This window comes from Mirounga angustirostris, unplaced genomic scaffold (genome assembly GCF_029215605.1).
Source record: "Mirounga angustirostris isolate CCGP_5_RB_7025 unplaced genomic scaffold, mMirAng1.0.hap1 SCAF_3, whole genome shotgun sequence".
Taxonomy (NCBI): domain Eukaryota; kingdom Metazoa; phylum Chordata; class Mammalia; order Carnivora; family Phocidae; genus Mirounga; species Mirounga angustirostris.
The window spans coordinates 142,238,502-142,262,958 of NW_026991711.1; the positions used below are offsets into that span (position 1 = coordinate 142,238,502).

The 24,457-nt window shown below is 36.2% G+C and overlaps 1 protein-coding gene across 4 annotated transcripts in view; it reads right to left on the reverse strand.

The window, feature by feature from the left end:
• Positions 1-24,081, reverse strand: part of CCDC141 (coiled-coil domain containing 141) — a 213,645-nt gene extending 189,564 nt beyond the window's left edge. For all 4 annotated transcript variants that reach the window (XM_054506112.2, XM_045868431.3, XM_054506111.2 and 1 more), the window contains exons 1-4: positions 19,857-24,081; positions 12,485-12,558; positions 3,919-4,151; positions 1,467-1,589 (exon numbers count right to left, since the gene is read on the reverse strand). In XM_054506112.2, coding sequence (XP_054362087.1) covers positions 1,467-1,589; positions 3,919-4,020 — 225 coding nt within the window. In that variant the 5' untranslated portion in view covers positions 4,021-4,151; positions 12,485-12,558; positions 19,857-24,081. The remainder of the gene's footprint in view (positions 1-1,466; positions 1,590-3,918; positions 4,152-12,484; positions 12,559-19,856) is intronic.
• Between the last annotated feature and the right edge of the window lie 376 nt (positions 24,082-24,457).

A 24,457-nucleotide genomic window follows, 5' to 3' on the forward strand; every position in this document is an offset into this window, starting at 1 on the left:
GTTCTTTTCTTATATACAAAGGACTTCCTGGTGGCCAGGGATTTCTACTTTGAAAGATGGCCCAGAGCCCAGAGCAAGGAGTTGCCCAAACAGGAGAATAAATTCTGGATTCTAATGGCTCCCTCCTTCAGTTCTAATTCTTTCTTCAACTTTCCAGTCTGATATACCCAATTACTTTTACTACTGCCCAATCAGAAAACCACTGTCCATATATATCAGATACAGTTTAGATCTGCTTCTAAATCTAGGAAGCAAGTATACAATCCAGCCTAGGATGTTCAAAGAAGCCAGTAATATTAAAGGACTAAAAACAGAGTCATTGCCGGCTGCCTAATCAAACCTCTTTGATCTTAGTGAAGCCATTCATTTACCTACAAGCGTTCTTACTCACATGGCTGGCTGCATCCCTGGGCTCTGTTCTTAGAAGGGTTTAAACTTGGGGTTTAAAGTGACTCTGCCTGTCACTGTTTTGAAATTTTTAATAATTTGATTTCTAAATTTGTGTTTTGTAAGTAAAGTCCAATGGGACAACAGAGGAAGTGCTGGGGGATTGGTGCTTTATCTCACATGGAGCCCTGCCTCCCAGAGAGTCTCTGCTATCCTGTCTGCTCCCCTACCCTTGTTCAGTGACCTCTGCCATCTGCCCTGCTGGGGTCAGGGCACAGCTAGGGAAAGGCTGGGGTCAGGCCCACACCCTGTGACTGAGCCATGGCCGGGGCCCAGAGCCTGTGAGGGTACGCACTGGGCCAGAATGTATCCTAGGCCTGAAGGAACTAGACATTAAATAGCAGATAAAATACAATGTGACAGGTCAAGAAAAAGCTTTTTCTTGCTTTTTAAACAGGAAGCCCACCTTTTTATTTTGCACTAAGCCCCACAAATTACGTAGCTGGCCCTGACTTGATACCTTATCTGGCAATCTCAAGCTAATGTTATTTTTAGATTCTGACTAAATAACCACACTTATATGGAATAATAACTCTGATTTTACTAAAATTATTATTTGGTTTCAAGAACTCTTAATATTAAACACAAAATCAGATGTTTTCAACAGTTCAACAGAAGGAAAATAAGCTTCTATATTATTCTTGCCAGCAGGTATCATTAGCAACAGAAAGTTTGGATCTGTTGTTGTGACTTGACAGTATAATGGATGAAATGGAAAAATGATAGAATTTTTTTTCACTGAGGCAGCCAGGAAAAAAAAATTAGTTATTTCTCCACAGTGGAAATATTATCACTCCATATTTTCTATCACATTAGGGGAAGTTTTAAAAAAAATCTTGTTACCTCTCTCGAATGCTGGTATTTGCTCATAAATAACTATAGAGCTTTTCCATTATCTATATGGCAGTATATTACAATGGCAATAGGCCACTGATGTCAGAGAAATCAAGAGGAAGTATAAGAAATAGCTTTTTATTTTCTTTTTAATTTTGTATCTGCTTCACATTTTAATATCTTACCTTGAGCTTGGCCAAAAGAAGTTCATGATCATGAAGAAGTTTTTTGGTCTCATCTTGACTGCTACCAATTTCTAGAAGATTGGGCTGTGATTCAGCCAATTGAAGTTGTACCCACTTGCCACACTATAAATAAAAATGAAATAAAATACACTTTTAGTTCCTCTTGTTTCTTCCCCTTTACCCTTCTCCTTTTTCTTCTTTCTTTCTTTTTTTCTGTTTCAGTTTTACTGTGAACATTTTATTCTTTCTATAGAGATAGGCCTTCCTGAAATTGAAATATAACAGGTTTAATATAAATCTACTCCCTGTCTTTTTTTTCACTCTTAGGGTAAATTCTTTTCTCTTGGCATACGGTATTTAAATTAAAAATTCTCAAATGAAGAACACATACAATAGATTGTGTATTACTGAATATTATAAAATTACAGAACATGTTACACAATTGTACATTCTCTCTCTCACAAAACTTAATTCCATAAAAAGAGTGAAATTGCATATAGGGGCAAATAGGCTGCAAACTTCACCAAAGGGGAAAGGTTTTATAAATGCTATTTAGGCTGATCAGTGTCTTTACATTGACCTCACTGGTTCAACTGTGAAGAATAAACAGCAGATGAAGCAACAGATTTTTATCTTACAGTAAAGTTAAAAACATAACATTTTCCAACTTTTGTTGTTGAGTAATCAATAAAGTATGTATGAAAATGTCAATAAATTTAAATGCATGTGACAACAGCTGTATGAATGCAGCCAATTTGTTTTACACACATAGGACACTTTCACTGCTCCAAGATATAATTCACCATTGCATTTCCTGAGGAATTGCTTTTCTAAGAAGCAACAACTGATTAAGCAAGAGGAACTGCTAAAAGGCACGTGCACATGGATAAGCAAAGTGTTGAAGAGAAACGAAAAATATGTGTGGCTAGTCCAGATCATGAGTGCCCTAAGACCATTTGGAAACAAACCCATACAGATCAGACACAGACACTTCTTTAAGATGGACTTTCTACTCTGAATAGCTTGTGGTTTATTTTATTTGGGACAGCAGTAAGTTAAAGAAGCTGTGGAGGGTGGTCAGAGGGAACATTCTTAGAAACACAATCAAGTTAAAATAAGTATTTCCAGCATAATTTTAGGGTTTTTTTTCCCCTGCACTGTCAATTGACCTCTGATTCTCCTAAAATTTATCCCATACACATTATTCCTCTTCCTGCTCTAAGAGATGTTTCCTATTTGAGGGAAAGAAAAGTTAACTTTTTTAAAACAATGAGTTTGCCTCTTTTCCCTCACTGCTGAAATTTGTAGTTACTCAAAGCACATAAAATCACATGCAAATTATCATTTTTTGCTACTTCTGCCTCAGGCTTCTTTCCATGCCCACCTACTGCCTTTGAAAGGACTCAAGGGCCAGGGAATCATCAGAGGTGCTGTTTGCATGGGGCTAAGTCTCAAGAGCATTGGGAATCACATCAGTAGGAACACTATATTCAGTGCTTCTAGAGTGAATTGTTTTGCATAGTATCAAGTGCTGCTTTCCTGTTACAACTTTTCATATTAACATAAAATTCACAGCAATTAAGTTAAATTAAACAGGCCTCAGTCTAGGCTTCTAACAAAGGTCAGAGAAGTCATTCAGCTCAGGTTTGTGAGGTCCTGAAAGTAACTGGCTGATGAGCACCAGCTTGTTTGCCTTGTTCACTTCATTAAACACTGAATTCGTGAAGTAGTGACTTGTCTAAATCCAAGCATAATGCTTCAAGGGTTTTTGCAAGACATTTCATAGGGAATAAAATCATAGATGTCTTCTTCAACCTAAAGGTATGTGGCCATCTTTGCAAATCAGCAAATTACTTGACATAAAATATGCAATAGCCCTAAGCCTCAAGTAGCTTCAACTTCCTGCTGATAAGGGCAAATTTGATGCCTGCCCTTTGCACCTTCCCTGGCAGGGTCTTCATTCCCCCAAAATGTGATAAGGATTTCCTAGTGCCTTTACCATGTCAAAAGCAGTGCTGCGGAGGGCACATATCAGAGCCTCCTATTAGGTGTTCCCTGCCCTCCATCATGTTCAAAACAGTGCCAGCCCGTATCTACTGGGACCGTCCTCTTCCGTCCTCCATCACATCCACTCTCAAAAATCACAAACATTTTACAGGTCCCCATTGATTCTCCAGCCTGTGAACTTGCAGTCATGAGTACCTTGCCTTTAAAAATCAAATTGAAAGTATATGGTAGAGTTTTTTTGTTTTTGTTTTAATTAAGCTGCTGTAGATGTTTTCTGACTAACTGAAAGAGAAACCATAGTAAGTTACTTAAACTTACAAGTAAGATGTACTTGCTGTGCTATTTTCTATATGCTGAGTGCTGCTGACTATGTGGAACATTCTTTAGGATTATTAACACCCTGCAAAAAGCCAACAGCCACAGAGAAAAAGGAAAGTTGTCTTACCTTTATGACAGCTATCACGATTCTGGAGTCCCCAGCCTGAACAGCTACTGAACTAACTGTCGTCGTAGAAAACTCCACACCAGGACTTCCTTGGCTGGACATGGTACTTTAGAACCAGAATTTATACTCTGGACAGCCTCTGGACAGATGTGTGTCTGCTGGTCATTTCAGAAGGCAATCACTGGGGTTAGTTGGATTCATTCAGGGAAGGAGCTCAGCTCGCACTGATTACTCTGCCAAAAGGAAAGAACAGGAGGTTAAAAATAGACAACCCCATTGAGTTTATCACGAGAGGGGAGAGAGAAGAGAATGGGAAAGAACAGCCACACCCCTGGTATGGTAACACTAAGTGCCTGATATTTTTGCCATTATCTTAAATGGGGAGGGCAGTTTCTAGCTCTCTGCCTATCAGTTGATGTTTAATAGCAAAGGGAAAAAAAATTACATCCTGACAACCCAAATTAATTTGGCCATTGAATCTATTATAGCTAGGGTGGACTTTGAAACCAGCCAATCATGGACCTGGATATCAATCTTTTCAAGATTTTCAAGTCTCCCTTATGCAAAGAAAACCCCACAAAATGTACTTTAAAAATAAGTTCTAGGGGTGCCTGGGTGGCTCAATCGTTAAGCGTCTGCCTTTGGCTCAGGTCATGGTCCCAGGGTCCTGGGATCGAGCCCCGCATTGGGCTCCCTGCTTGGCGGGAAGCCTGCTTCTCCCTCTCCCACTCCCCCTGCTTGTGTTCCCTCTCTCGCTGTGTCTCTCTCTGTCAAATAAATAAATAAAATCTTCTTAAAAAAAATAATAAGTTCTAGTATGTATTTTGGAATTAAGCCACAAAATTGCTTATAATTTTAGATTAATTTGCTTTTCTAAAACTTACTGCTTTTTGTCAAGTTTATGTGGCATGGTCACATTTTCTCAGAGCTTCAGATTTCTTAGGGACATGTAAAAAATATTTTAATGAGCAATTATCGGTATCTACCATTTCAGGATTTCTTTGTGATTACTTACTCTACTCACTAGCATTTTCAAATTCAATGATCACAACTACCAGGAAGTAATTATCTTGTTATTACCTTTTAATTGCAGCAATAAAATGTTTTTTTTTTGTTTGTTTAATTAAGGGTTAACACTGTATATTTTACTGCAATTTTTTAAAAAGGATAACAATGTACTTCAGGTTTCATTTTTATTCTTCTCCACCCCCTATGCAGGAAAATTATAGACAGCTTCAAATCAGAGCCCAAGATCATCAGATTAATCCTCTTGCTAGAAACCCAGCGTGTGTCACAAGCTGTCTGTGGTATTAAACAGCAGCTGTTGGATTCCCTGTCAAAGAACAGCTGAAAATAACACTGCGGTTTAGGTCAGAGGTCAGATGCAAATACATCAGAGATACTGACTCCAAATCTGCTAGAGCCATTGGAAACTTCTGGGACAAAGCCAGAATGGAGGATAAAGCAATAAACAGAGTCAAACAGTTATATAGCTACTACCCAGGTCTCTGGTCTCAGCACCTTCCTGCTGGCCAGCAAGAGGGAAACCATACCTGGATCCCATTCCTGGGACCCACAATCTTTATCTGATGCCATGAAGGGAGAGGTTGGAGCAAGCTCAGGAGAGTAGATACCAAGAGATACCAGGATGTAGAAAATATCATAAATGGTTTCATTTCATGGCAGAGATGGAGAACCAACGTGACCTCCTTGTTGAGTTTGCCTCAGTGTCGAAGGCAAGCTCCTTCTGCTTGAGCAAATAGTCCAAACAAACCAAAACAGAAAAAACAGTTTTCTGCTAACTGCCCTCAAGAACAAACCAAGAGTTGACAGCTGTGTCACATAATATCCACACCCTAAACTAAAATGCCCAAAGGAGTATTGCTTAAATCATTGTGTACATTGCCAACCGGAACAGCAAACAGTGACCTGCACCCAAAATACACAGTGCATTTTTTACTCCAAGTTAATCTTACTGTTAGAAACTGAGTGTGTTTAAAAAAGAAAAAAAAGAAAGAAAGAAAGAAAAAGAAACTCAGTGTGTGTCATAGTGTCATAGTGTCATAGTTGTATATAAACCTTCAAGAGGCAAAGGGACCTCTGTCAGCAGGCTGCAAAGACGATGGCTAGGAAAAAAGTGGTTCTGTCCATAAAGCCCCACTTAGGATGGATGATTGTGCAAAGGGTGTGGAGGGCAGGCTGGAATGTGTGGCACCGCAGGTCCACACCAAGGAAGAGGACAGAAAATATGGTTGAAAGTCTGAGAATACCAAGGTTTAAGGGCAAAGGCAATTAGAAATATTTAAGACTTTGTCAAAAGATTAATCCAGCTCTTCAGCAGCAAAGGTAGGGCCTTCTTGTGTGCAGATGACCTTTCTCTGTTAATTAGATGGAGCAGGGCTGGGGTGTTGCATAAAGAAACTGTTTTCTACGTTGGGAGACATGGACAATAATGCAAACTGCATACATGAATTTAAGTGATTTCAGACTAATATTTTCGAATTTAAATTCTTGGCCTTGAAACCTTTAAAAGGCTTCGATCACTTTTTTTCTCCCCATCCCTTGTTGTCTTTTCGACTTTTTAGTCCTTTCCCCTACAGAAGTTTTGTTGTTCAGATTTCTCTATCCACATATAGCTCATTTTGAACTTTGGCCTGTGTTTCTTCATCTAGCATAATATTTAATTATAAGTTGCACTGTTAACTCTGGGAAACAATTTGGAGAATAGTTAGTATGAAATATATGTTGTACTAAGAAAATTGGTATATTAACTATAATTAGATGGATTTTTTTTAAAAGCTTTTTGAGATACAGTTTGCTTATACTCCACCTCCCCTACCATCACAAAACAAAACAAAACAAAAACCAAACAAACAAACAAACAAGAAACCCCAAAAAACAAAACAAAACAAAAAACCTTACAGGCATTCTCCTATCCTTTGAAGTTTATGGAGGATCTTACAAAGGTTATTATGCCTTCTTTGTTTATCCCTCTGGGAAATGCCTGTTTTTATACCAGCTGAATTTTAGTGAAGTATCTTCCATGGGGATATATCAAAAAGCTATAACTGGATTCTGTAGAGTTGCAAATAGCACTTCTTTTCTCCAATTTTTTTTTATTATGTTAAAATACATATAACATGAAATTTACCATCTTAACTATTTTTAAGTGTACAGTTCAAAGATATTAAACACATTATGTTGTGCAACCATTACACCCACCTATCTTCATAACTCTTTTAACCTTGTAAAACTGAAAATCTATACCCATTAAACAATAGTTCTCCTATCCCTCCTCCCCCAAACCCCTGGCAACCACCATTCTGCTTTCTGTCTCTATGATTTTGACTATTCTAAGTATTTCATATAAATGGGATCATACGGTATTTATCTTTCTGTGACTGGCTCATTGAACTTAACATAATGTCTTTGAGGTTCATCCATGTTGCAGCACCTGTCAGAATTTCTTTCCTTTTTAAGGTTAACTAATATTCCATTGTGTGTGTGTGTGTGTGTGTATACACATTTTGCATATCCATTGACCCATCTATGGACACTTGTACTGCTTCCATATTTTAGCTATTGTGAATAATGCTGCTATGAACACAGGTGTGCAAATTATCTGAGATCCTGCTTTTAATGCTTTTGTGTATATACCCAGAAATGGAATCACTGTATCATATGGTAATTCTATTTTTAATTTTTTGAGGAAACATCACACTGTTTTTCATGGTGGCAATAGTACATTTTAATAAAGTATAGGTAGCTAGTAGTTTGGAAACTTTATCATGTGATTTTTTTTTTTAAGATTTTATTTATCTATTTGAGAGAGCATGAGCAGGGGGAGGAGCAGAGGGAGAGGGACAAGCAAACTCCCCACTGAGTGTGCATCCCGAGGCAGGGCTTAATCCCAGGATCCCAAGATCAAGACTTCAAACCAAAATCAAGTCAGACTCTTAACCTACTGAGCCACCCAGGTACCCTCGTGTGATTATTTTTTAGCTCTGTCTATGGGTATGACATTAAAACAACACATTTTCTTTACTGGAGTATATGTGGGATCCACCCATTTCTTCATAGAGAATCCCAGTTGTTTGTCTTAATCAATATTATCATTAGTTAAACTTTATAAAGTTTATAAACTTTATAAAGACAAATTAGATAGACCTGACATAAAAAAAAAAAAAAACCCAGAATGAGTCTATTTATCCAGGTTAAAAATTCAAGGCAAAACTTTCTCTGCTATTATTATTAGCAGTAATAATAATAGCTACCATTTAGTGATAGTTATTACATGCCAAGAACTGGGACAAGTGCTTTATACTCTATTCCATTTAATCCACATACGGCTGGAAGACTTATTTTCCTGACTTTATAAATCACACACACGCAGTGATTTACTGATACCCACCACCTCCTGTCCAAACCTTTCTGCCTGGGTTTCAAAGCTATCTATGGCCTGCCCCTCCTACCTACTCAGTGACATATACGATTATTACCAGGCCCCAAGGATCATCCTTGGTCTCTACCTTAATTTAGTTGTTCTTAGCAGGAGTATCATCCCCTTCCTCCCTTCATCTATCTGAATTCCTCCCATCATTTAAGACCAAGATGAATTACCACTCCTTTTAAAAGTTGAAACACCTGCCTATATTCCTTTTCTCTAAAATTTGACTATTGCCAAAATTTAATATGTTTATATTACAAACTTGCTTTGTTTTCTAACTATTTCATTTCCATTAGTATTATTTCTCAACTAGATTTGAAGCTCCATATGGAAAGGAGCCATGTCTTACCATTTTGGGGGATCTTTTCCGACCACCTTGTAGGTTATTGGAGAGATTAAAAGAGTTGCTTACGTAAAGTGCTTAGAAGAGGACCTGGTATTTACAAGTGCCATAGACAGAACACCATACTAGGCACAGAATTGATGCTTATAAATATTGGCTGACTGGGCGCCTGGGTGGCTCAGTTGGTTGGGCGACTGCCTTTGGCTCAGGTCGTGATCCTGGAGTCCCGGGATCGAGTCCCGCATCGGGCTCCCTGCTCGGCAGGGAGTCTGCTTCTCCCTCTGACCCTCCTCCCTCTCATGCTCTCTGTCTCTCATTCTGTCTCAAATAAATAAATAAAATCTTTAAAAATAAATAAATAAATAAATAAATAAATAAATAAATAAATAAATAAATAAATATTGGCTGACTGATTAAATCACATTATATATAAAAAAATACACTTTTAATACAATTCATTCAGTCAGTATTTATTCATGCAACCAATAGTTATTGAGCATTTGCTACATACCAGGCACTTACGCATTAGAAATACAGCAGTGAGTGAAACAGAGGTCTCTACCCTTGAAAAGGTAACATTCCAATGAGAAAAGACAGATTATAAGCAATAAAATAAGCAACCAACCTAAAAATACACTATGATTAAAGCTAGGGGAATAACAACCAGTAGTAGTTTAAGTAGATTGAATCACATATTTAGAATTTGCCAGAGAAATCAGGGGATATTTTCAGGGTATTTCTATGGAATACAGAGATTAACAGGAATAATAAACTTGATTATGATCACAAAACAACAACAAAATAAATCACACAATATGGCAAAGGCAATGGGGTAGGAACATGGGTTCTGAAGTGCCACTGCCTTAGTCTCTCTGTGCCTCAGTTTCCTCATTGCAAATTGGGGATAATGGGAATACCTACATCATATATGTTTTGGGGGAGGATTAAATAAGATAATATTTGTAAAACACTTAAAACAATGGTACATAGGTGGTATTCTGATAGTCATATATTATTGTTTCTGAGATGACAACAATATCTGTTAAGGGATATCCTAAATCTAGTAAGTGCCAAAAATTTTGAAATAAATTTTTAAAATTAAGGTGAATTAAAACACATGCTCAGCAACCCAAATGGATTAAATATATTAGAAAGACATAAAATATGCATTACCAGGGAGGAAATTATTTTACTATAATCAGATGGTAAAAACATTTCTGTGAGTCATCATGTCTAGAATACCACCTTTAACACTGACTTTAGCCAAAATTTTCCCTACATCCTTCTTTATATTCTTTAATACTCCTCCTGGTACTTCTAGTTTATTTTAGATTATTACCATTCTCACTTAATTTCCATCTATAAGTAAATGGAAATTGTTCTTTCCCCCTAAAACAGCCTCCATTCTAGCCATCAGCTCATTCTTCTAGGCATGTATTCACTTGTTCATTCGTCGAGTATGATTAAATACCTACTAAGTGTCAGACACTATTCTAGATACCAGGCACACAGCAATACACAAAGTTCATGCACTGATGGAGCTTGCCTTCTGGTGGAGGGGACAACACCACACAGGAAACAAAAAGCACATATATAATTATGTCAGAATATAGTAAGTGTTATGAAAAAAAATAAGGCAAGGTAAGGAGGAGAGAGTGAACAGGGGAAGAGGGATACTATTTTAGAAGGGAATCAGAAAAGGTGTCTCTAAGAGTAGATGAGATTTGGTTACAGACCAGAATTAAATTGAAAAGAGCAAGACAGATATCTCAGGAAGAACATTCCAGGCATCTGCGGCAGGGCATGCTTATGTTATATTTGAAAAGCATCCAGTAGGTCAGTATAGCTGGAGCTAAGTGAGGCTTGAGAGAAAAGGACTCTGATGGAAGATGAGCAGTAGTGGTGGCAAGTTCATATAGGACTTTCTAGGTAGGTGCTTCTATATCCTGGTTTGCTTGGGGCAATCATGGTTTACATCTGTTGCCCCAGCATAATTTCTCTTAAGGGTCCTTTCACTCTCAAGAATCCCATTTGGACAATAATTTTGTGGCTACCTTGCTATTTAGCCAAAGTAAGGACTGGATTTCCTACTGAGTGAGATGGGATATTACTGCAGGTTTCATAGAAGGAAGGACATTGTTTGACTTAACATTGTTAAAAAACAAAAACAAAATTAAAAAAACCCCAAAAACAGCAACAAAAAACCTCTTCATGGAGAGGAGGCCGTAGGAGTCAAAGTGAAAGCAGGAAGTAGGAGGAACTCTATAGTACCCAACCTGCAAATAATAACACAATGCTCCTTTGGGATGATTCTTTATGGTCATCTAAGTTTCACTTCAGAAGAATAGCATATCCAAAACATCATGCTCCTTTTGACAGTTTATCTATACATGAACTTCCATAGATTTCCTTACAATTAAACAAGTTTAATGACATAAATCCCTAGCTTCTCTGTAAGACCTGGAAGAATAATTATAAACCAGCAACTTCTATATCCAGCAAATGTCCTTTCTACAAATGGTAAGGAAAATAAGACAAAACTCAGGCAAGTCCAGAGAAAACTTGGTCAAAAGATCAAAGGTGATTGTATTATTATTATTATTAAGCATAGTATACCAAAAATGATGTGCAAAATATTAATACTTATGTACATCTTTTCTTGAAAATTCTCTATGTAGAGCAATTTATGACCTGGAAAACTGTCCAATATATATGTAGGCTTTAGTTAAAATGAACAGTAAATATGTGGCTATTACTGATTTGGGAAAACCTTTTTTTGAAAAAGAGAGCTGTATATAACATTTCAAGCCAGAAAATGTTAAAAAAAAATCACTGAAAAGCTTTCATGTGCAATGTTTATTTTTTTAATTTTAAGTCACCAGATTTCCTACGCGTGTTGAGCTGTGTTCTTAGGCTCCCAATGTAGCAGGGTTCTTTCTCTGATCCAATTCCTTTTAACATAATCAAGTGTCCTAAGAGTTACCCTTCAGAACAGTGGGTGGTTATATGAGAAGATAGGAGTCTTAGTCAACTTGATTTTGGAAAATTAGATTTCTTTTGTTTTTCCTAACTACTGCTAAACTCTAGTTGAGGCTGAGAATTTCCAGCCCAGAGTAATCCCCAGGGAGGCCTGAAGAGCAGAAGTCCTTCCAGCTGCTTGGGAAGCCAGCAGTGACACTGAGGGTGAGCTGTCACTTCTCCCAGCAGTAAGAATTTTTGCCAAGGAAGGAAAAATAATATAAAAATAAATAATAATATAAATAATAATATTAAAAAATATTTTAAAAAATAATATAATGTAAAACCCAAGGACATGATAATCAAATACCCCACACAGGATGGTATTATCCATGGATTTTAAGCAGGAAGTATGTAAAGAGTTAAAAAGAAAAAAAGTTTCTTTTTAAAATATGAGGTTTTAGTAAGAAACATGAAAACATTAAGAAATTAATGTAAATATATATTACATATATAATAATATACATATGTGTGCATATATGTATATTGTGTACATATGTAAAAGTAGTGTTAACAATGGGCTTTCTCAGTTATATGGAGTGATGTTTCATAATTTGTTGGCATCGGTTAATGACAAATCCAGTTTTAATAAAATTTTACTGTAGATTATTTTTTTTTAAACTTAACTGAGTTTCTAAAAATTTATTGTATGGACTTTAAGATCTGCATCCTCACTCCAAGTGAGAATGCCTCATACCAGTGTTCACACAGAAGTCCCTTGCTATGAGAATCTCCATTTTTGTTAATACATCACTCACCCAAGTCATCGAATCCAACATGAAAGGCAATGATTGCTGAGAATGTCCGGAAGGATAAAGAAGTTAACTAACACCTGCAGGAAAAAAGATATTCATATACTTCAGCTTTTAGGAAAAACAGGAAACAAGATGAGAGAAACTCACAGAGTGGAAAATGGAAACAAAAGTAGCAGCTCATTTGTGCCACACCCCACACAATTCACACCACCCTAAGCAAACCAGTTTCCTATCACAAATTCCACATTCATAAAGGAAGGACTTCAAAAGCAAAGTCAATTTACTTTATGTAGAGTTTGGATTCTGCTTCTGGCTTGTCCCTGCCTTAAGCTCCTGCTATCAGGATGAGCCGATGGCCTCACCACAAATGTTTGCTGAGCACCTGCTGTGCATAGGCCCTGATGTCCTTAATTAGCACCATCCTCATCAAATTCCTTTAGATTTGTAAAACTTGTAACCATTGAATCTGGCTGGGCCCCTCAGGAACCTTGCACTTCTGTCATAGGAGTTGGAGAACTGAGGCAAAAGATCAGTGGCTTATTCAAGTTTATGAACCAAGTGAGTCTACAGCCCAGCCACTTCCCTCTTAGTCTCTTGCTCCAGTACCACAGAGAGTAAGTTCTTCTATCCTAATGTGAAGTCAAAAATTATCAGATGTCCGCACACTCCCTTCACTCAGCTAGTTCACACAGTTGAGCACTTCCTGGACAGAGCCCTGAGTCAGAACCTTACAGCAAGCACTCTTACAAGTCAACAACGGACGTACAAAACTCCATCTCTGTTCCCAGTTTTCTCCATTAGAAAACTAAAGATAAAATATACACATGAAGCACTTTGACAAGAAGGCTTTTATAACATAGAAAATATACCAAGCCTAATGTCTTGGAAATGACAAAAACCCTCTTAAAGAACTTCCCAAATCAGGGGCACCTAGGTCTGTAAGTCAGTTAAGAATCCGACTCTTGATTTTGGCTCAAGTCATGATCTGGGGGTTGTGAGATCAAGCCTAGCAAGCCTGCTTGGGATTCTCTCTCTACCTCTCACTCTGCCCCTCTCCCCCATCTCTAAAAAAAGAAGAAAAAATAAGAATTTCCCAAATCAATGTGAGCAATCACAATGCAGAATAGTTTTATACATGGATGTAAATTAACAGCATCATAATAAAGCTGCTCTGGATTTGTGTCATAGTTCTTCCTACTTTTTTTTTTTTTTTGGTTGTTAAAATGAAATTACATTATTAAGGAATTTATACATAGAAGAATGGAAGTCAATTCTTCTAATAACTTTCACTATAGGATTGTTCAGTGATTTTATAAGCATTTGTATAAATTATGCATTGATGTTCATTTTTCCTATACTTCAAACATGAAATAAAAACATCTGCTGGGGGTGCCTGGGTGGCTCAATCAGTTAAGTGTCTGTCTTTGGCTCAGGTCAGGATTCCAAAATCCTGGGATCAAGTCCCGCACTGGGCTCCCTACTCAGCCGGGAGCCTGCTTCTTCCCCTACCTGCTGCTCCCCCTGCTTGTGCTGTCTCTCTCTTTCTGTCAAATAAATAAAACTTAAAAAAAAAAAAATCATCTGCTATACAAATGTCTGCTTAAAATTTATTTCATGGGCTTTTAACTTCTCAGATTCCTAATTTCTCCATACTACACAGAGGTATGTTTAAATATAAATATTCAAAATAAGATATATGGCTTCCTTGGATTTTCATTTTTTCCATGTACTTCACTGGTATTTAAGAAAAAAAATCCATGGAGAAAGGAAATAGCTGTATCTAGCATTCATTTTGAAATTTGCTGCTATGTTGAATATTCAATCTATATTTATTTTGTGATTTTATCAGATTACTATTTATATATTATTTTATAAATACATATATATTTATAGATAATTTATATATTACATATTTTATATCTATTTCACTTATATTTTATATTTATTTATATTAATTGATATATATTTCAATATACATATATTTAATATATATAAAGTGTAGAGGCAAATAGGACCATGTTTAAACATTGAGTGACTCCCTGAATATCTGAATCCACTAATCTTCACCTTTCCACTTTTTCAATTCATATTTTAATGTAATGATTTCCAACTTTCTTTAAGCTACTACATTCTGTGGTTTAATCTGTGAAATTACTAATCCATTACTTCCCCCTTCTTGCCTATGATATATCATATACTAAACTGTGTTGTAATATTAATTGGGTTTTTAAAGGTGTTTAAAAAAACATTTAAATTCTTGTGGAGATCATTGAAGACACTTTGAGGCATCACAAACTTTAGACTTAGAAATATTAGTATTCCAATTTTTCAGCTTTATTGAGATATAATTGACATAGGACATTGTGTAAGTTTAAGCTGTACAATGTGTTGACTGCAGAACAATTACCACTGTAGGATTAGCTAGCATCTCCATCACACATATATAATATATATTATATTAACATTTTAATAAATATATGTATCTTTTAAATATATATATATTTAGAGTGGGAGATTGGGGGTGAGGGGCAGAAGGAGAGGGAGAGAGAGAACCCCAAGTAGTCTCCAAATGCAGAGCCTGAGGCAGGGCTTGATCTCACAACCCTGAGATCATGACCTGAACCAAAATCAAGAATTGGACGCTTAACAACTGAGCCAACCAGGCACCCCTGCAGTGAGACTATTTAAGATGTACTTCCTTAGCAACTTTCACTTATGTAATACAGTATTAACTATAATTACCATGCTGTGCATTAAATCCTGAGAACTTATCTTCTAATTGGAAGTTGTACTCCAAATTAGTTTGGAAGTTTGACCAACATCTCCCCATTACTCTGATCTCCCAGCCCCTGGTAAACACCATTCTATTCTGTTCCTATGAATTTGGCTTTTTTTAGATTCCACATGTGAAATCATACACTATTTACCTTGCTCTGACTTATTTCACTTAGCATAATGTTCTCGAGGTCCAACCATGCTCTCACAAATGGCAGGATTTCCTTCTTTTTCATGGCTAAATGATATTCCATTGTATTTCTATCATTTCTTTATCCATTCTTCCATTGACAGACACTTTGGTTGTTTTCATAGCTTGGCTATTGTGAATAATGCTGCAATAAACATGGGAGTACAGACATCTCTTCAAGATTGTTTTCATTTCCTTTGGATATATACCCAGAAGTGGGATTGCTGGATCATATGGTGCCTCTATTTTTAATTTTTAAAGAAACCTCCAGAGTGGCTGCACTGATTTGCATTCCCACCAACAGTGCACAAGGATTCTCTTTTCTCAACATCCTTGCCAACTCTTGTTATCTATTGTCTTTTTGATGACAGCCATTCTAATAGGTGTGAGGTGATATCCGATTGTTTTGATTTGCATTTCTCTTACAATTAGTAGTGGTGAACATCTCTTCATGTACCTATTATCTATCTGTATGCCTTCTTTGGAAAAAATGTCTATTCAGTTCCTCTACCTATTTTTTAAGTGGATTATTTTTTTGCTATTGAAATAGTTGTATGATTGTGCGTTGTTTTTAGTTTGTTTGTTTTGGCTATATACTTTGAATATTAACCACTTTTCAGATAGATATACGCTTTACTAATATTTTCTCCCATTCTATATGTTGTCTTTTCATTTTGTTGATTGTTTGTTGTTGTTGTTCTTGTTTTGCTGTGCAGAAGCTTTTTAAAAGTTTGATGTAGTCCCACACTACATAAAAACTAATGATGTAATATATGGTGATAAACATAATAAAAAAACACACAAAAATAAAAATAAAAAAATAAAAGTTTGATGTAGTCCCACTTTATTCTTTTGTTGCTTGTGCTTTTGCTGTCATATCCAAAAATCATTGCTAAGACCAATGTCAAGGAGCTTTTTCCCTATGCTTTCTTCTAGGAGTTTTATGGTTTCAGGCCTTATGTTTAAGTCTACAGTCAACTATGAGTTAATTTTTGTGTGTGGTGTAAGATATGGTCCAATTTCATTTTTATGCATGTGGTTATCCAGTTTTCCCAACACCATTTATTGAAAAGACTGTTTTTTCCCTGTTGAGTCTTTTTAGCTTCCTTGTTAAGTATTAGTTGACCACGTAGATGGTGGTTTACTTCTGGGTCTCAAATCTGTTCCACTGGTCTATGTGTCTTATGATAGTGCCATACTGTTTTAATTACTATAGCTTTGTATGATAATTTGAAATCAGGAAGTGTGATGCTTTCTTTCCTCAGGATTGTTTTGGCTATTTGGGGTTTTTGGGGGTTATATGAATTTTAAGATTTTGTCTTTTTGTGAAAAATGCCATTGGAATTTTGATAGGGATTGTATTACATCTATAGATGACTTTGGGTAGTATGAACATTTTAACAATATTCTTCCAATCCATGAATATGGGATATCTCTCTACTTGTTTGTGTCTTCTTCAATGTCTTTCATCAAGGTCTTGTAGTTTTGAGAGTATAGATCTTTCACTTCCTTGGTTAAAATTGTTCCTGTTTTATTGTTTTTGATGCTATTATGAATGGAATTTTCTTTTTTAGATATTTTGTCGTTAGTGTTTAGAAACACAACTGATTTCTGTATGTTGAGTTTATATACTACAACTTTACTGAATTGATTAGTTCTTTTTTTTTTTAAGATTTTATTTATTTTTGAGAGAGAGAGAGCACAAGTGGGGGCGGTAGGGGCAGAGGGAGAAGCAGACTCCCTGCTGAGAAGGGAGCCTGATGCAGGCCTCGATCCCAGGACCATGGGATCATGACCTGAGCCAAAGGCAGACGCTTAACAGTCTGAGCCACCCAGGCACCCTCATTGATTAGTTCAAACAGGGTTTTTTTTGGTAGTCTTTAGGGGTTTCTTTTTTATATATATAAGATCATATCATCTACAAAGACAATTTTACTTCTTTCTTTCCGATTTGGATACCTTTTCTTTCTTTATCTTGACTCAATGCTCTAGTACTATGTTGAATGAGAGTGGTGAGAGTGGGAACCTTTGTTTTCTTTCTGATATTAAAGGAAAAGTTTTCAAGCCTTCACTGTTGCATATGATGTTAGCTGTGGGTTTGCCGTATATGGCCTTTATTATATTGAGGTATTTTCCTTCTATACCCAATTAGTTGAGAGTTTTTATCATGAAAGGATGTTGTATTTTTCCAAATGCCTTTTCTGCATCTACTGAGATGATCATATCATTTTTATCTTTCATTCTAGTAAAGCAATGTATCACATGTATTGATTTGATATGTTGAACCATCCTTGATTCCCAAGAGATAAATCTCACTTGATCACAATATATGATCCTTCTAATGTGCTATTGAATTCAGTTTGCTAATATTCTGTTAAGAATTTTTGCATCGGTATTCATTGGGAATATTGGCCTATAGTCTTATAATCTTATATATCTGTCTGTGGTATTAGAGTGATGCTAGCCTCGTAGAATGAGTTTGAAACTATTCCCTCACCCTTGACATTTTGAAGAGTTTAAAAAGGATTGGTGTTAATTCTTCCTTAAAAGTTTGGTAGAATTTACCAGTGAAGCCATTTCCTCCTAGAATTTTCCTTGTGGGAGGTTTGATTACTGATTCAATCTGTTTACTTGTTATTGACTGTTCAGATTTTTTATTTCTTCATGATTCAGTCTTGGTACATTCTATATCCAGAAATTTACCCATTTCTTCTAGATTATCCAGTTTGTTGGTATATAATTGCTCAGAGTAGTCTCTATGATCTTTTGTATATCTGTGGTATCAGTAGTAATGTCTCTTCTTTCACTTGATTTTGAGTCTTCCTTTTTTCCTTAATCTAGCCAAAGATTTGTCAGTTTTGTTTCTTTTTTTATTTTTTTTAAATATATTTTTTTAAGATTTTATCAGAGAGAGAGAGAGACAGAGGCAGGCAGAGTGAGAAGCAGGCTCCTTGCTGAGCAAGGAGCCCGATGTGGGACTTGATCCCAGGACCCTGGGATCATGACCTGAGCCAAAGGCAGAGGCTTAACCGACTGAGCCACCCAGGCGTCCCTGTTTATCTTTTTTTAAAAAGAGCTCTTAGTTTTGTTGATCTTTTCTATTGTTTTCTGGCCTCTATTTATTTCTGTTCTGATCTTTGCTATTTTCTTCTTTCTCTTAACTTTGGGTTTAGTTTGTTCTTTTTTTAGTTCCTTAAGATATAAAACTAGGTTGTTCAAGATCTGAGATCTTTCCTTTCTCTTAATCTGGGCATTTATTGCTATAAATGTCCTCTTAGAACTGCTTTTGCAGCATTCTATAGATTTTGATATGTTGTGTTTCCATTTTCATTTGTTTCAGGATATTTTTTTCATTTCCCTTTTGATTTCTTCTTGACTCATTGGTTGTTCAGGAGATTCTTCTTTTTACTTTTAAAATCACTTTTGTCTACCTTGGTTGATAGGTACATGGACAGAATGGGAGGGTGATTTGGCCATATCATCAGTAACCAATGGATTGTGGGTGGATTTGGCTGAGGGTCCAAACAGGCCAGGTCAAACAGGTAGTAGAATATGTAAACAAATAATATGGCTAAACAGAAAATCTGAGTTACTACTGCTATGTGAACCGCCTCCCCCCCCCCCCCCCCCCATAATTGGCATCCACAGACTTGTTAGGCTTGAGGACATCTGGGTTGTGTAATATTTGGTTAGTTTTCTTAATTTTCTTCTTCACGGCTGTCAGGAGGCTTGGATAAGTAATGTGGCTGAAGCTAAGGTACATTTCCGTCAAACCCAAGGATAAATTCAAATTCATTTCTTCAAAAACAAAACCTTGAGACCAAGAAACTGAAAGGAAGCTCTTTGGTTTAGAATGTATGCTCCAGGATAAAGAGAAGTATGCATTTTATTTAGAATCTCTCCACAGAATTCTATCTCCTAACTACATTTGGATTTGCAAAATTTGCAGAATAAAACAGACAGACCAGCTTATGGAGAATTACAAGGTAGAAGTCTGTTTTTGTGTTCTCACACTCTGTTTCCTCTTGGTCTCCTCTGCCAGGGTGCACACCACCTGCCATCAGCCCCTTGTCTCAGTGCCATCCACTCTTTTCCTTACTGGTTGTTAACCAGTCCCCACCAGGGAGCTGTCCCTTACCTAATGTTTTAGTTGATACTGACTTGAAGTGTGGTTTCTTCTAGATGATGCTGCATTTAGGACTCTTGACAAGAAGAGATGTTTTTACATTTGGAGAGTGGACCTTCAAAAAGCAAACTTGTGGTCTTGTCTACTCTCTCCTCTCCTATCATCATACTTGTAACTCTTAAGGACAAGCCCAAAAAGGATCAAATGGGTTAAAAACAAAACAGAACAGAAATTTGATGGCATATTAGATTCCATGCAAATATTTTTTTTCAACAGATACTTACTGAGCATTTCTGATGTTCTGGATATTGATTTAGGCACCAGGGAAACATAACAGAAGACACACAGGGTCTTCGCCCTCAAGGACCTTGCAGTCTAGGAAGCTCACAGAAAAAAATGCAATATACAACACTGATCATGTGCCAGCTATCCTCCCAAAGATTTGATAATCTCATATAATGACTAGAAAAACACTGAGGTATTTACTATTAATTTCATTTTACTGAGGAAATTGACCTAGATACAGTAAATAACTTATCCAAAATTACAAAGTTAATATGGCTCAACCATGCCAACCCAAAACCAAAAACAGATAACCACAGATCTAGAATGTAGAGCCAAAGCTTGTATAACTCCAAAGCCTGTATTTTGCTTTCTGTGTCACACTGCCTAAAGTAAATTCAATTTTGATTAGATGTAGAATTATAAACAAACTTACCAAACTGAAAAATTAAACATCTATTAAGAATTTCAGGTATGTCTAAGTAGGCTCTACACTTGTGAATTCTCCTCATCATCAGTCCAACTCTAAGAGAGAATTGGTTGTGGTTTGCTACTCTGAGGAGCTAGGTTCCTGTCTCAGTCTATTTCATGTTATTAATGTTGATATATCATTCTGTTGTATTTCTTTGTTTATTCCTTGGGTTAGGCCTTGTGTGCTTGTATTTGATATGTAAATACACTATATACTTTATATATTTGCAGAAATACTATTATAAAAAGCTCTGTGAATGTAATACTATTCATATCATTATTCTCTTATAATAAATCCTCATGTTATTCCTCCATTTTCCCCTTCCTCTCCATTTTTTTTTTTTGTGTGTGTTTTCCTGTTTTGTTCTTTTCTCTTCTACTCTTCATTTTCTGCATTCTGCATAGTCTTGTTCTGGCTCTCCATGTTGGCTACTGTGCCCATTCAAGTAATAACACTCCACAGCTATTGCTTCTTCACTTCCCCTTTCCTTTGTTTTAACCATCAGTAAGCATGTAACCTTTTTTCTTTACTCCCCTAAAACTGCTGGATTCCATGCTCATCCATAGAGTTTTCTTTATTCACTTATGCCATCAAAAAAAAAATTATTTCAGTAGGAAAGAGCTACTTCTACACAATGCTACTACTTTATTTATTTATTTGCTTTATTTTAAAAGCACTACTAAAAGTAGTGTGGTAGTGGCAAAAGAATAGACACACCAATCAACAGAACAGAACAGCTGGCCCAGAAGCAGGCCCAGGAGGCCCAGGAACTCAATATATTTTCAAAGAAGTATCAAAAACCAATGGGAGAGACAGATTATTCATTAAGTAATGTTGAGAACATTTTGATATTTGAAAAAACCTATCAGATCATCACCTCACATAACACACTAAAACGGCTTCTGGATTTAAGAATTAAAAGTAAAAATAAAACTGCACAAGAGGAACAAAACTTAAGCTAAAGGAGAAGGATTTTTCTAAGCATTAAGGCAATGTAAGAAATAAAAAAGAGGATTGGGGGCGCCTGGGTGGCTCAGTTGGTTAAGCGACTGCTTTCGGCTCAGGTCATGATCCTGGAGTCCCCGGATCGAGTCCCGCATCGGGCTCCCTGCTCGGCAGGGAGTCTGCTTCTCCCTCTGACCCTCCCCCCTCTCATGTGCTCTCTCTCTCTCATTCTCTCTGTCTCAAATAAATAAATAAAATCTTTAAAACAAAACAAAAAAAAAAGAGGATTGGTTAATAGATTTCACCATAAAAATGAACATACTAACATGACCAAAATTCATAAAAATAAAAAATAATATGCAACTAATGAACCACTAAATTCTACCTATGAAATAATAATGCACTATGTTAAATGGATTTTAAATAATAAACTAGGAATAGTACTGCTGTAAGTCTGATAAAGGATTATTATGCTTATTATATAAAGAACTTCTACACACAAATAAGAAAAAAATGCTAAGACTCCAAGGGAGAAGTACACAAAAATAATAGCAGATAAGTTTACCAAGTGGAAACACAATGAATAATATTAAATTACTAAATTATTTTCAGCCTCCCTGGCAGTTAAGAAATATAAAATAAACTGCTTGTTTAAAATTTGCAAAAACTTTTTATAAATAACACTTCAAGCTGGAAAGACTGTCATGAAATGAGCACTCTAGCTTTTAATTGAAGCATAACTTTGCCTAACCTTCTGGAAAAAAATTCAACTATTAAAATATGGATAAATTCCAATACAATATTTCCTATTTCAGGAATCACTCTTGAGGATAGATGCTGTCACAATTAAGTACAAAGATGTTCATATTAGCATTGCTTATCACAGTATTAAGAAAGACCAAAAAGAAGAAATAGAATGAAATGTTTTGCCTAATAGTATAATGGTTAAATTATGATATCTATTTGTTGAATATTAACACAGCCATTGGCTTGCACTAAAAAAAAAAAAAAAAAAAATTAAATAAAGGGAAAATTTTATGATACAGTGACCATAAAAATCAGGAAATAAAGTTGAATGCTAGTATAATCTTGTTAGGTAAAATATAAATGAAATGCATCAAATATTAACTGTATTTTCTGCATTGAGGAATTATGGACAGTTTTTGCTTTCTGTATTTTTCTCTATTTTCTAGGGTACTTTTTAAAAACAATAGCTATACTTCTTTCTTAACTTTGAACAGAATTTTTTTTTTTTTTTTTGAGAGGGGGAGAGAGAGAGAGATAGGCAGAGGGAGAGGGAGAAAATCTTAAGCAGGCTCCATGTCCAGTATGGAGCCGGACGTGGGGCTCAATCTCACAATACTGAGATCATGACCTGAGCCAAAATCAAGAATCGGACACTTAACTGACTGAGCCTCCCAGAAACAGAATTTTAAATAATAAAGCAAAAAGGCACAGTGGACCATAATCATCACTCAGTCATGAGATAGAAATTTCAGTTCAGGCTTCACTGTTTTGAGTTTAGTAAAATTTACTACATATGGAATGTGCTTATTTTCCTGAACCTGTTGATTTAATAAATATATTTGATTTCCGTGGCCTCTGGATGTAACATATTCCCCAAAATGCCACCTCTGCATTCTTTTATTTAAATTACAGAAATCAGATACTTTGAAAGATGATCAATGACTTTGAAAGGTTCATATACTAATTTTTTTTTTTTTTTTTTTTTTCCCAAAGAGTTTATTTGAGCAGACCTGGAGACTATACTAAATTTTTTATAAAAGATTCTAGAATCTTGCAATCCCAAGTGGTCTGTAGACTGGTGTTATCATCAATATCGGCAAACTTGTTGGAAATGCAGAACCTCAGGTCCTACCCAACTTACTGAATCAGAATCTGCGTTTTAATAACATCTCCAGTTAATTTATAGGCACAGATTTGATAATTACTGATCTAGAACACATATTCTGGTTCAAACTACATGTCTACAATGTAACTATGTTCCTCCCTTGAAGCTAAATCTATGTTCATGTCCTAAGTACCAAAGAAATATCTTTGTGGTCTATGAGCTCTAAACATTTTCTTAGAACAAAAGCAGTCTCAGGGTGCCTGGGTGGCTCAGTCGGTTAAGCGCTGGACTCTTGATTTAAGCTCAGGTCATGATCTCAAGGTCGTGAGATTGAGCCCCATTGTGGGGTTCTGTGCTTGGTGTGGAGTCTGCTTGTCCCTCTCTCTCTGCTCCTCTCCTTGCTTGCTCTCTCAAATTAATAAATAAAATCTTAAGAAAAAAAAAAGCACTCTCCAACAACTGAATGGGATATGTTCTAAAAATCTATTCGTAGGTAAGTCAATTGGTTACAACTTGCAACATACAGTAATATTATTAATACTAAACATCTAGGTCACCCTACAGAGTAGCTTGGTTAATCCACAATGTAGCTAAAGTGGGCCAAATTGCATTTTAATCATTGTTTTTGATGGGAAAATTTGTTCCCAGTCCTAACAGAAGAGTCTAGGAAAGCCTGATCCTGCCATCAATACAGCACTTTCCCATAGATTCAACCATGTAGACAACTGGTAGAGCTAATAGTCTAATTCTGAGAGTGTTGTAGATACAAGAATAAAATAGATAGAAAAGACAGGAATGCTAAGTGTTGCTATTGACTCATTCATGTTGTCTCCCACTCTTCATTTTTACTAAGAATAGACATTGGCAAGATTACTTATCTTTAGGGGTTTGGAGGAACCCTCATCCTCGGACTGAGGGATTTAACCTTTCCAAAACTGGTATGGCTTCATTAGTATCAACCTATAACGAAAGAGTTATAACTGAATTCTCATTAAGAGTATTTTCTTTGCTTGTCCACTCTTAAAATGCAGTTCTGGGGCGCCTGGGTGGCTCAGTCGGTTAAGCCTCTGCCTTCGGCTCAGGTCATGATCCCAGGGTCCTGGGATCGAGCCCCACATCGGGCTTCCTGCTCCACGGAGAGCCTGCTTCTCCCTCTCCCTCTGCCTGCCTCTCTGCCTACCTGTACTGTCAAATAAATATATTTTTTAAAAATGCAGTTTTGTCTTACACAAAATAATTTGTTTGAAATAGACCTGAAGAGAGGGATGTAAACAAATTTCAGTGCACATTGTTTTCATGAGGTATTTAAACCATGATGTTATATTCTCCATATT